The 14,746-nt window shown below is 37.7% G+C and overlaps 1 protein-coding gene and 1 non-coding gene across 2 annotated transcripts; one reads left to right on the top strand and one right to left on the bottom strand.

Annotated features, from left to right (window-relative positions):
* Positions 1 to 7,802: 7,802 nt before the first annotated feature.
* LOC145011163 (uncharacterized) lies at positions 7,803 to 8,267 on the bottom strand. Its single transcript, XM_078969805.1, has one exon. The coding sequence runs from the start codon at positions 8,265 to 8,267 to the stop codon at positions 7,803 to 7,805; it is 465 nt and encodes a 154-aa protein (XP_078825931.1).
* An 850-nt stretch (positions 8,268 to 9,117) lies between these two features.
* Positions 9,118 to 9,224, top strand: LOC145028005 (small nucleolar RNA R71). The gene has a single exon (XR_013675764.1). It is a non-coding gene; the product is annotated as a small nucleolar RNA R71 (small nucleolar RNA).
* The last annotated feature ends 5,522 nt before the right edge of the window (positions 9,225 to 14,746 follow it).

Genomic DNA, 14,746 nt, shown 5'->3' with positions numbered 1-14,746 from the left:
AATATTTAGCATAGTATCGGTGGAGCGCGTGTGGTTAATCGGCACATCGATTAAGGGGTAAATATTAAGGGCACCAAGTAATTTGCATGGTTACTTCACACCTTGTTTTGTGATCCTCGACATCGCAGTCACAAAACCTGAAGGGCACACTCGAGATTGAAACATGTCATTGAACAGTTCAATGAATCTCAAAAGATCTAGGAGTTTCAAATCCAAGTAAAACCTAATTAAATTATTTCATTTTCATGGTGGAAATTGGTGAATCGTCATTCGCCTACCTTCAAATATTTTATAGCTTGGATTACAGCATCCCTCTTCTAAGTTATAAAAGTATGGTGTTGGGTCCTAGCCTTAATATTTCATATTGGGTGTTATATTAAGGACTTTAAATCAACAATCTTGAATATCTCCCAAAAGGATGTCTGGTTCAGACATCTATGATATTCCTAAATCTCTTGGAACTTCACTTCCTCCACCTCCACTAATCATTCTCCCTTACCCACAAGTTCAAGGTCACTCAAGCCCTAATGGCAAGCAAGGTCTATGTGACAACCCAAAAAATTTCATTCGTACAAACCCTAAAGTCAAGCACTTCAATTAAAAGTCAATTACATTTCTGATAACTGTTAGCCAGTTTAAAGTCCGTTTGAGTGTTTTTACTATTTATTCTTCAAACGAATGAATGAAAGGAAGTACCTTCTCGGGTCTTGGAGTAGCAAACCCACACATAGCACCCTAATAAAGAGTTCACGGCCAAAATTTTGGAGTTTGGGCCATAAACTCTCATATGGCCGTGAACTCATGCCTTAGGCATGATTTTACTCCCCAATTCCTTCATTTCTCACTTCCACTCTCACTTCCACTCCCCATTCTCTCTCAAGTAGCATCCCGTTCTTCACCCGATCTTCCGAAAACATAAGTGTTTCTCGACTTGATTTGTTGTTATAACCTAACATCTAGTTGTTATACATCATTTCATTCATTCATTATTGATTTTCACTTAGATCTTCAAGTGTTCTTCAAAACACCAAGAACACACACTAGTGTTCTTGGACCTTAAACACCCAATCAAGCTTCTATATTGTAAGTACACTTGCCCTAGCTTCTTGCGTCCTTAATATGAACTTGTTTACACTTGAAAATCACCAAGAAACATAAGATCAAAGGAGTTTACGGCCAAGGGATGTTCTTGGGCCGTAAACCCTTCTAAGTAGGGTTAAATGGACCCTAGTCCCTTCCTAGGCCTTGGATGCTAGTCTTGATCCTTCCTAGAAGTGTTTAAGACCTTAAACAACAATAAAAACATGTCCCCATAAGAGTTTATGGCCGTAAACACATAAGGATATGGTCCTTAGGCCGTAAACTCTACATAGTAGTGTTATTGTGCCCCTAATGCTTTCCTAAGGCTTGGACTTGATCATTGGATGTTCAATCATGACTTATAAGACCTCAAAACACAAAATGGAACTTAATAGAATGAGTTTACGGCCATAAACTCATGGGGAAAAGACCATGGGCCGTAAACTCCAGAAGGAGTGGTTCTTGGGCCATAAACTCCAATGCCATGCCATACAACCCTTAGATGCAACCCTTCGGTACCTATAACACTTGAATCAAAGTGTTTCCATGTCCTAGGGTGTCTTAGCTTGATTAATTAGTTGTTTAATGACTAATTAGATACATATATGTTTATTATATGTTAACTAGGACCATTGTGTGTGTTTGATCTGTGTAAACTCAACTAGTTTTAAACATACTTTTAACTATAAAATAAACACACAAAGGCAGTGGACCTATCAATTGTGGTAAAGCTAACTAAGTAGGGTATCGAACATAGGGAACGGTAAATTAAAACTAAAAACTAATTTTATCTAAATCTAAATCATAAAAGGGGTTTTCTCTAGTTTTACAAGACTAGGAACTTACTAACTATTACTTAAGCTAAAAACTAGAAAAGCAAAGATTTAACTAAATTCAATAATGGGAAGGACTTCTGTTTAGTTCAACTCAATTGATCCTATGGTTGATATTATGGTAATAGTGCAATGGATTAATTCTTCTATTGGTTACTGATTCAAGTGATTAGATTCACGTTCGCTGCACTAATCCTTAGAGAACAAACTAGCTCAAACAGTGATCAGTTGTCTAATTTAATTTAATTCACTAGATTATTTATTCGGGTTAATTTAGACTTGTAATAGCTAACTAATTTGGTCCTTTAGTTAACTTCTTGTTGATGGTCATCACACAAGCTCATACATGAATTTACCTATTTTTCTTATTAATTATAGTTTCATGTTCATTAATCCTAGTCATATGATAAAGTGGTCACATAAGCATATGAGGTTGACAATTAAAAGATGTTCATACTATTTAATTATCTTCCTATTAATAGAAAAATAGTTATCATTCAAACACAAGGTTCTTTAACAAGCTAAAATCAACAAAATCACCTACATTGAATTAATCCTACAATAAATCAAACCATAGTATCAATATTGTATCCCCAAATAGAAGTTTAAGAGTTTTAGCTCATGATTGAGGTGGGTAACAGCAATAAAACGAATTCTAATTGTCTAGCCATAATGGAAAACAAAAGATTAAGTTGAATGATGAGAATTTGCCTCAAATCTCCTTCGGGATTGAATTCTAGGTTGTATCTTTGTTCTTCAGGTCTCTCCTGGCTCTAATTCGCAACTTACTTCTCCCCAAGGGTTCCAGAATATCAAATGGCAATCTGGGCAGCCATTTTTATAGATGCGAACCGACTCGCCGAGTCCATCACTTAATTCCCGTGCACGGTAAGTCACGGAGTCTTTATCTTCTCCTTATCTTCTCGATCCTTCGACCGGACTCGCCGAGTAGTCGACCCTACTCGCCGAGTTGGTGTTGTTTTTGGTGGTTTTCTTCTTTGTTCAATTCCCAAGATCCCAACCACTTCTCCTGCTTCCTTTGCCTCCAAAGCTTTGCTTTTGGTCTGAAAACACAATTCAAACACTTTTAAGTATCTTTTGTCCATGATATGCAATAAATTAGCTAATAAATGATAAAAATCTATGCTTAATATAAGACTAAATATGCAAATATCAAAATACCCCACACTTGACTTTTGCTTGCCCTCAAGCAAAACTGAATTTTAACACATTAGAATCACATATGACAACTCCAATCGAACCTAGCCATTATGCCAAGACCGCAACACATGCATTTGTGTCTAAAAATTTTCCTAAGAACCCCCCATACTCCAAATACTCACAATCCTCATAAACATTCGCCCACTTATCCCGAACAATGCTCATTTTATGCATCCCTCCGAATCCATCCTCAGAAAACCTCTTAACCTCAAGGTATTTTTGGTTGAGCAACCCAAGCATACATAATCTAGACAATTACAATTTATGATACCACTATGGAGCTCTTTTGTATTCTTCGCTTCTTTGACATTTGATCTTTAATTTTTTGAATTCACCACTTTGTTGTTTGATTTTTTGGTATCTTCAACTTTTGAATTACTTCAGAATTTCTGATCTTTGAACTTCATACTTTAACTTTGATGCTCAAAAAATTCTTCAAACTTTTTCTTGTAATTCTCTCTCTTTTTTTTAACATGTAACTCACTTTTTTTTTTCACTCAAAACCCTACATGCTTAAGCAGGGGTGCTCAACTTCAACCTTTATTGGCTAACGATAATAATCTTCCTGGATGCATTTCTGGTACACGATGCTAAACATATTGCATCACTCGGGCTAAGCAAGGTCGTGTTTTTGTCCCATGATTTCACTAGAATAAAAAAGCCACAAATGCACTAGAACGTATATAGGCTCAACTAAACATTTGGGTCTTCATGCAATCATCAACATAATTCTAACATGGAGTCCTAATTACTTTTTACCAAAATTTCCTAAATTAATTCCTATGTCATATTTTTGGTATGCAAAAATTAAAAAAAAAAATTAACCTAAATTCGGACATTAGGATTCTATATTTACTAAGATGACATCAACCCCCTACCCCACACTTAATTTATGCAATGTCCTCATTGGATGTTATGCATGAAACATGAAATGTAGAGAGAATTAGAACAAACTCCCCTGGGGTAGCAGTCGCTAGGTCGATATCTTTTTCAACTCCATCTTCAATTGACTTTAGACATAGAAACAGCGCATCCATGTCTCGGACATCAAATCACATGTGGGTAGCTTCAAATGTGCAGGAAAAATAGTACAAAACCTCCAGGAATTGATTGCAAAGAATAAATGGTCAAGTAGTGTAGCCACCAACATCGAATCAACAGTCTTCTTGGTATACAAATAAGTGACTCGTCGAGTCATATAAACGACTCGTCGAGTATAGTCGTGGAAAGCCTCGAAAGTGTAAGTATAAAGGGCGACTCGTCGAGTAGGTTTGTTGCACTTGGCGAGTCATCGCTGTGTGAAAAAAAAATTATGCACTTTTTCCAGCTGTTGATAAATCTCAAGAACTTCCCATAACTTCTAGAATTATTTACTCAATTCCCTTAGGACCGGACTCGACACCTTAGCTCTAAACGTCGCCCTTTCTTGACTCTCTTCCCCTTTTTTTCTCTTTCTCTCAAACTCTAAACCCTTTATGCAAGCATTCCTAACCCAAAATCTGAAAGTCACCAAGGCAAATAAAACATCAAACACATAACTTAGAGTCTCAAGCAAGAATTCAAAACACACCAAACAAAACAAAAACAAAAATAAATTGAAAATTGTTCCATTAAACATAAAAAAACTAATCATCCTCTTCCTCATCATTGCCATGTGCAGCCCCGCTCCCACCAGCTCCACTTCGCCTTGCATTAATGACCTCGTCCCATGAAGGAATGTAGGGAAATTTACGCCCATCAGTGTGTGGAATATAGAAATGGTTAAAAAGCCGCACGTGGGATTCGTTGCTAAAATTAATACCCCTTGCCATTTGATCTTGGAGCCTCCTCATCTCGACATTGTATCAATCCATTGGTACTTCATCATTGTCCACTGAAATCACCGGCGGTTCCTTCTCCACTTCCCGCTCACGTCTCGATCTAACACTCCTTCCTGGTGCCTCGGGCCCGATCACCGGATCGTCACTTGGGATAGCATAATGACCACCCCCAAAGTCTTCAATAATTCTTGCCCTCCGAAAAAGAATGTGATTAAAGGGAGGGGGAGGAATCATTGTCATCAAATTCCAGGCACCGCGGGTCATCAACCCATATGAGTTGGCTAGCCGGGTCATGAACATGCCACCATTTATTTTGGAGGTTTTGCGATCCTTGACCGCACCCTCCTACAAGTAAGATGCCAAACACCATGGAATGTTGCAGAAAGTGGTAGGCGTGATGATACTCCAAAGATAAAATACGTCAAGGTTTGACACCTTGTCGTCATCCTTCCTTTGATTGATTGTAGTGGATACAAGGCGGTGTATGTGGCGGTGTTTTGGCGACCTAATGCTCCCTTCTTGAGCCGATTTCGGAATATATACTTTGTTAGGGATTGTGTTCCACCAACCAGTACTTCTAACACCATTGGGAAACACCTTATGAGATTTTTCCAAGAAGGCGCGGAAGATAGCAGTAGTAACCAATGGTTGGTCGTAAATCCCCAATCGACATGCAAGCTTAATGACAGAACATTGATGGAATTCGCCCCCAAGACAAAAAATAAAACTCGTGGGGTGGTAGCAATCATCTCCTCCTCGGAAAGATACCGTGGAGAAAAATTCCCAGCAGAGTTCTCGATACATCGACTCTTGAATTCTGAAAATCCGGCTCCATCCATCACAAATAATCATCTCCCCTTTGTAAGTAAATTCCTTCAAAAGGTAAGGCGCCAACTCTTCTTCATATCAGACAATATTTAACCAATCCCAGTCAACCTTATTAGCTACATAAACCTCCTTCCTGACATCAGCCAACCTCTTCTTCCATCTTGTCATTGTTGAAGCAGATTCAATCGGAGGGAAATTCAACCAAGGAAAATCTCCTTGGTTTCCTCTTGAGCTCTGTCCTCTGAAAAATATGATCCCTGCAAAACAAAGAACAAACTACCCAGAAAATACAGAAAAACATTAAAACAGGTTTCCTCTGGGTCCCCAACTGGACTCGTCGAGTCCATGAACGACTCGACGAGTCATTCGAACTGTGCGAGTCAGTCGACGGGTCGATCGAAATTCGACCATAAAGCTTGAAATTTTTTCAAGGGTTTTGTCCATGGACATTCCTAAGATGTATTAGAATAAGAATAACCATCCAAAACAACACAATTAATACTAAATCAAAACCCTAAAAATTCACTACACTTCAAAATCGGGTATTCTATAAAATTGGCACCCTAAATCATCTAAGAATCATGACTTTAACAGAATTATGGAAGAAATTAAGTACCTTTGTTGATAGAATTTGAGAATTTTGAAGAAAGAGTGTAGAACTTGATGAATGCTTGATAGAGAAAATAAAGGAGGTGCACGTCGAGTAAGGGGGGGGGGGGGGGGGAATATGATCTCATTAGGGTTAAAAACCCTAGTTTTACCAGATGTAAAAATTAATTTTTTTCTTTAAATAAAACCGACTCATCGAGTGAGGGTCAGACTCGGCGAGTCTGGTCGTGAAAAATTCAAAAATTATATCATTTTGTCATAAAAATTCATTCCACCCCACACTTAGTCCATACACACTCTCAAGTAGTCGTGTCTGATGATTTAGAAGACTAGAATAAAATCCTAAAAACGAAAATCAAACAAAACTAAAACAAGAAAGATAAATGAAAGCAAACTCTAATAACAAGTTTCCTCCCGCCAAGCGCTTCTTTTTAAGGAGTCGTTAGCTGGACTGCTTCCCATCTACGTTTCTTCATCCTCCTGCATCGGGACTGCACGCCTAATCTTTTGTGGTTTATACTTTGTCTTGTAAGCGTGTATCTTCTTCTTGTAAGCCCGTATTAATTATTCTCTCTTTTTCCTTATAGCATCATCTTCCGCTGCATGAATTTCCCTTTTCCTCATCTTCTTCTTCTTTACCCCATTCTCTTTCATTATCTTTTTCACTCCTCCTACTTTAAACTTCATTACTTCATAGTTGGTAAAAACTCAGGCTTGAGGTTTGGTAATGAATGGGTGATCAGCATCATCTCTCCTAACCCTTGCATTCTCCTCTTCTCCAAAGCTTGCCTCCTCTTCAAGTGGATTGTCTTCATCTTCTTGCATTATTGTATCAAGACATTCTACATGAACGTGTTGAAGATCACCATCCTTTCCTCCTTTTATTGCTTGATCTTCTGTAGAATTAGGGAAAATCTTCATGTCCAGAACATGCAGGGAGCTGGTAACAAGCAGATCAAAATCATCCAGGTTGTTGAGATTTTCGACTGGACTCGTCGAGTCCATGAAAGCGACTCGGCGATTCGGTGCGTATTCCTCACATCCCACTGTGTTTTCTGAATCGGTCCCTTCCAGCAGCTTTTCTATTTCCTCCAAGTCTTTGTCAACATTATCAATTCCTTAAGAGTGCAAGTTATTTTTGTAGTATTTCATCATCCAAATCAATGAATGAAACTTCTTCTTTTCTTCCTTCTCCTTGCTTAATTTCTGGTAGAGCTTTAAACACTGTTGACTCATCTCCTACCCTCAATGTTAGTGTTGACTCGCATACATCTATTAATGCACCTGCAATATTCAAGAATGGTCTCCCCAAAATAATTGGAATTTTGGGGTGTTCTTCCATATCGAGCACAACAAAGTCCACGGGGAATATAAATTTATCCACCTTGATGAGGAGATCTTCACAAATACCTCATGGACTAATAATTGTCTTATCCGCCAAATGGATCTTCATATTCACAGGCCTCATCTCCGGTAAATTCGTCTTCTTGAAGAAAGAAAAAGGTATTAAGTTAATACTTGCACCCAAATCGGTCAACGCTTGAGTGGCAAGTACATTTCCAAATTGACAAGGAATTATGATGCTTCCCGGATCGCCCTTCTTTTCGGGTAGCTCACTCATTACTATCTCCACGACCTCAGCTAAATCCTTTCTAGCAGCAAAGAGACCTTTCAGCAAGTTAAAATACTTGGGTGTTTGAAACATTGTTTCCACAAATGGAACGTTTACTTGAAGGTCTCTTACATGCTCCATGAAAGATTTGTATGCTTTAACCTTTTCAGCAGGTATGGCTCTGATTGAGAATGGCAAAGGAGGGTTGTTAGGCCTTAAGGAAACAACAGATTTGTCATCAGGACATGGAATCATCAAGTCCATTAGAGGGACTCGGCGATTCTAGTCGGGTTTAGCTGAACTCGACCCTTCTGTCTTTTGTGCATGCACAGTGGTCATACGAGTGAAAACTTTTCCATAGCTAGAGGTCACAGCATTTACATTCTCCATTATTGGATTATTCTCGGTTTTACTTGGAAGATGACTCGGTCTTCTCTCGTTAACTTGATGTGCAAGTTGTTTTAGCTGTTTCTCACTGTTAAGAATAGATGCTTGCTGATTCCGAAGTATATTTCTGGTCTCATGTATTACATCATCATGATCATTGTGCCTTTTCTCGGATGCGACTATAAATCTAGTGAACATTTCTTCTAAGTCAGCCTTCTTTTCCATAACTGGTTCTTCCTTTTGATAAAAACCCCTCTCCTTCTGCTTGTATTTCTCCTCCTTCGCCTTTTTGTATTCTTCATACGGGAGCCATTCCTTCTTCGGTTTCCGCCAATTCTCATCGTAACGACCGCTGCTGGAGTAGAACACTTGCTCCTTCTTGTTTCCATTGTCATCTAAGTCACAATCCTTCGTGAGATGAGGCCCTCTATAGTTCTCGCATCCAACTCGAATAGCATGGATTGTTTGATCCATTTTTGCCATCCTTCTATCTAAACTATCGAGCTTAGCCATCATTGCTGCTATGCCATCATTGGCCGAGTTCACTACCCCCCGACTTACTTCATTTCTTGGGTTGTGGTATTCTCTAGAATGTTTAGAGAATTCTTCAATTAATTCTTTGATTTTTGGGGGTGGCTTCCTTGTGAGCGGGCCTTGCGAATCAAGTAACTGCCTTGTGGTGACATTGACTCCGTCATAGAAGATGGAAACTTCTTGTTGGCTATTAAGGTCATGGTGCGGGCAATTCCTTAGCAGGCTCTTGTACCTCTCCCACACTTCATATAGTGACTCTCCAACTTGTTGTTCAAAGTTAGCAATGGCCTTCTTTAACTTTTCTATTTTAGAAGGTGGGAAAAAGTGATCTATAAATTCTTCTTTCATCTTGGCACATGTGGTGACTGACCCGGGAGGGAGTGACTTGAGCCAGTCTTTTGTAGCACCTTTGAATGTAACTGGGAGCATGCGAAGTAGCTGGGTCTCGCAAGGTGCGTTTGTAACATTGAAGTAATCTGCTACATCATTGACATCATCCAAATGCTTTTAAGCATCTTCGTGGTCTTTTCCATAGAAAGGAATCTCCTTAAGTTGAGCGAGTATGTGGCCCTTTAGCTCGAACGCAGCAGTAGCAGGAATTGCGGGTTGCACAAGTCCCAGTCCGGTGTCATCACGCATCATCTTCTTCCATTCCCCCATGGGGATTTCATTGATGTTAGCCATGGTAAGAGCTAACTCGTCTTCAAAGTCGGATTCGTTCCCGAAAGTGAGATCTTCTTCTCCCTCGGTCTCGTACTCGGTGTCTTCTTTAATCGGTTCTTCGATTGCTAAAGAGGCGCTGGATGCTCCTGATTTGCTGCTCTTCTTCTTGCTGAAAACGGACTTGAGGTTCTTTAGTGGCGAGTTCTTTGAAGAAACGGATTCTCCAATGGCTTTTCCTTTGTTCCTCCTTAGTGTGGATTCCGGGTGTTCTAGAGGAGGGACTAAAAGTGTATCAGATCCTCGGGTCATGAAACAACTGCAAGCAAAACAAGTAAAATGCGTAAAAAGAACAAAAATAAAATAAAAAATAAAAATATGAACAGCGATGGACTCGCCGAGTTGTCACGAGTGCACTCGGCGAGTTCAAGGCAAAAACATAATTTTTTTTTCTAATTAACTATTAAAACGGATATTTATTAAAACCTTTACTAACTACCAAATTATCTAAGAATTAACTTTGTGTGAGATAAATCCCAGAAAAAGGATCGATAAAAATAGAAATTAATGCTAATTTAGAACCGTTCCCCGGCAACAGCGCCAAAAACTTGATGTGTGTAAACTCAACTAGTTTTAAACATACTTTTAATAATAAAATAAATACACAAAGGCAGTGGACCTATCAATTGTGGTAAAGCTAAATAACTAGGGTATCGAACACAGGGAACGGTAAATAAAAACTAAAAACTAATTTTATCTAAATCTAAATAATAAAAGGGGTTTTCTCTAGTTTTACAAGACTAGGAACTTACTAACTATTACTTAAGCTAAAAACTAGAAAAGCAAAGATTTAACTAAATTCAATAATGGGAAGGACTTATGTTTAGTTCAACTCAATTGATCCTATGGTTGATATTATGCTAATAGTGCAATGGATTAATTCTTCTATTGGTTATCGATTCAAGTGATTAGATTTACGTTCACTGCACTAATCCTTAGAGAACAAACTAGCTCAAACAATGATCAATTGTCTAATTTAATTTAATTCACTAGATTATTTATTCGGGTTAATTTAGACTTGTAATAGCTAACTAATTTGGTCCTTTAGTTAACTTCTTGTTCATGGTTATCACACAAGCTCATACATGAATTTACCTATTTTTCTTATTAATTCTAGTTTCATGTTCATTAATCCTAGTCATATGATAAAGTGGTCACATAAGCATATGAGGTTGACAATTAAAAGATGTTCATACTATTTAATTATCTTCCTATTAATAGAAAAATAGTTATTATTCACACACAAGGTTCTTTAACAAGCTAAAATCAACAAAATCACCAACATTGAATTAATCCTACCATAAATCAAACCATAGTATCAATATTGTATCCCCAAACAAAAGTTTAAGAGTTTTAGCTCATGATTGAGGTGGGTAACAATAGCAATAAAACGAATTCTAATTGTCTAGCCATAATGGAAAACAAAAGATTAAGTAGAATGATGAGAATTTGCCTCAAATCTCCTTCGGGATTGAATTCTAGGTTGTATCATAGTTCTTTAGGTCTCTCCTGGCTCTGATTCACAGCGTGCTTCTCCCCAAGGGTTCCAGAATATCAAATGACGATCTGGGCAGCCGTTTTTATAAATGCGAACCGACTCGCCGAGTCCATCACTTAATTCCCGTGCACGGTAAGTCACAGAGTCTTTATCTTCTCCTTATCTTCTCGATACTTCGACCGGACTCGCCAAGTAGTCGACCCTACTCGCCGAGTAGGTGTTCTTTTTGGTGGTTTTCTTCTTTGTTCAATTCCTGAGCTCTCAACCGCTTCTCCTGCTTCCTTTGCCTCCAAAGCTTTGCTTTTGGTCTGAAAACACAATTCAAACACTTTTAAGTATCTTTTGTCCATGATATGCAATAAATTAGCTAATAAATGATAAAAATCTATGCTTAATATAAGACTAAATATGCAAATATTAGTGTTCAAGTCTTCACTTGACACCTAGCATGTTGTCCAACACTTCCATACAATCCACTCACTACAGGTGAGTTTATACCCCTTAATTAACCTTTGAAATGTTTTTAAATGCTTTTATGGGGGGGGGGATACAAGTTGAATCATGTTGGTTATTAGATCAATCACATGTGATTAATAACTAACATACAAATGGACTTTCCATATTTTAAATTGTTTTACCAAACAAATGACTTCAAACTGTTTATCAAACTATTTTACATGTCAAACTCTTTATCAAATTTACTTTTGTATACTAAACCTTTCCTTTACAATTTTCAAACTTATATATTGTTAAAACCATGTCTATTACGTATATAGTTATATAAATAAGGTTTGAAGGACTTAGGACTAATAACCCACTTTACTTCCTGTTCCTTGTTTTGTTGTGGACTTAAAGTAGCCGGTTGTTTGTCCGAGTGTCGTTGAATCCTTACTTATATATTATGTATATATGTATAGATATAAAGACTTTTATCTCAGTTCAGTACACTCAGTCATACATACAAGTCTACTAATAAACTATAGGTATAGTTTAGGGTTATACTACTTACTACTTCTAGTCCAATGAAGCATATAAGAGTCAGTTCATTCATGAGTCATTACATACTACTATGAGAACTTATACAACTATACTAGGATGAGAACTTATACAACTATTCTATGATGAGAACATATACAACGATACTATGATGAGAAACAATACATTCATTATACAAGTACATACATTACATATACAAGTATACTATAACATAAATGTGATCCACTGTATCGGAGTATGTCTTCATTGTTATGGCCCGAGTTGTATCCAGAATCACCTGGAGGGAGAGCGTGAGTTCTGGATTGACTATCCTACACCTTACTGCTAGCTACAATGGGACCGACAGGTCTTCGAGTGCCAAATGTCATAACTATTGACGACTTACATTGTCGTGTTCACAGTCGATAGTATCGTACGATTAATCACATAATACCTTGATATAAATCCGATTTAAGGTAGTTAGTACAACAGTATTTCCTATAATACAACACTACAGTACTACATTAATTTACCCTTTACATTTATTTGGTGATCACTTCACTTAAACATTAATGTACAAACTATATTTTGATAATGATAATTACACTTGGGAAAATTACACACTTTTACAAGAAACAAACATACAAAATAGTTGTGCCTTGGTAGAAGGCTACTTTTAGTAGAAAATATAGGATTTTCTAAGAGTTACAAACTTCTACAAATACTTACAAACATATACATACTTTTACTACAAATGTTTACAAACTCGTACTTCAAACACTGTTTCAAACAATTTTGATACAAACATAGACACTAAATACTTATGAACTCACCAGCTTTAATGCTGATAAACTCTTTCAAAATAACTTGTATTCTCAGGTCATTAGTAGATAGGTACCGAGGCCAGCTTTTGAGAAGATGGAACGCATACAAGACTCATCTTATATTTTGATTCATATTTTGGTGTCTTATATACTACATAACACACTTGTATTAAAATTATACATATTTAATGCAATGGATGATGTTGTTTACTTGTTTACTATTATACCGTGTTATGATACTTTACATGACGTCCTCCGCCCCATAATGTTTCTGCCGTTCTTGGTTTTAGGGTGTGACAAATTGGTATCAGAGCATCATTTATAGTGAATCTAGTATATCATCCCATAAAAGATATACTAACTATAAACACAATGGGATTAAAACTCTGACCAAGAGTCTATACTTTTAAATAATAAAATATTTAACTAAGTATACAAGCCTGCATTCATACTAAAATCAGTGTCACAATGACAAATACAAAAGTTGAATATCACAAGTAAGCTCGGGGATGTATGGTCAGTCCTGGGAGTGGCATAGCCTGATCAACTATGTTGGTCCGAGGAGTGATTAGCATATGCCCAAGAATAGTTGTGATATGGAAACAAGTCTAAAAACTTACCAACACTACTACAATGAAAACACTAGAAAATAACATAAGTCTAAAATACTATAGGAGTATTTTGTGTTAATAGTCATTAAGTGGATATGCTAAGGTTATATGAAATTTAGGTGTTATAGACTCAGAATCTGTGATCTTTGATTTACTTCCTGTTCCTTGTTTGGTTGTGGATTTAGAGTTAGGGTCACTTATTCGAAGGTCTATCCTGGTTTGATTTCATATAACTGGTATACACTATACAAGTATTGACATAACTGATAACGATCATCTTATAATTATCTTAGGTAGTACGTCTATTTATATAAGATTCTTATACCCCTTTTCTCGCGTAGATATCATGGTTGGATTCCATCACCATGGCGACCCGTACTTTCCACCCCACGATAATGCTGGATGGCTTGAAGCAGAGCCTGAGGATGAGCATCAAATCCCTTTGGATGATCATCAGGCAGAAGGCTTCTCGGATGGATCTGACTCTGAGCCCGAAGTCAACAACCTACCTCAAGTATGTCTAGCCCCAAATAACAACCCCCGACCAGCGTTTCAGGGTCCCACACCCTTGTGGGGAACAAACTTGAACCACTGGAGTGAAGAATAGGGACCGAAGCTTCTACAACATAAGCGAGGGTGGCTCGGCTGATCGAGCCTTACCCATCATGGTCCATAGGATTGCTCGGAATGTGGAGCAAGGTCGGGCAGCCATCGGCTGAGTAGTGGAGATTGATTGTTGGGTCAAAATATGGTTTATACTTTTCTTTTCTGGGCAATTGTATTTTATGTAATATTTTATGAGTTAACCGTCAGGTTTACGGCCACGGAGGTGTTTACAGCCGTAAACCCTTTTTACGGCCCGACCGTAAACCCATTTACGGCCCATGTTCAGTTAGCCCATGTTTCCTAGTATATATATGGGTGTTAGGGTGAGGAGTACTGATTGATGAACGACAGAAGAGAGAAACTAGAGAGCATTTTGTGTGTGAATCTTTTGTATCTGGAACTTTAATTCTAATCAATTCATACAAAGATTCATATTATTCTTCTTCTCCTTCTCTTCTATTTTATCTTCCATCATCCGTTTGATTGGGACTCCGCACCATCAAACGGATCTGATTGATACATAGGCAAATTAGGGACTTACAATTGGTATCAGAGCTTAGATTGTATCAGTCAATTTTGTCAGATATG

Source organism: Lactuca saligna, chromosome 1 (genome assembly GCF_052625555.1).
Source record: "Lactuca saligna cultivar CGN05327 chromosome 1, ASM5262555v1, whole genome shotgun sequence".
NCBI lineage: Eukaryota > Viridiplantae > Streptophyta > Magnoliopsida > Asterales > Asteraceae > Lactuca > Lactuca saligna.
Note: the sequence above shows the minus strand (reverse complement) of the source record. Positions and strands in the feature narration are given on the sequence as shown.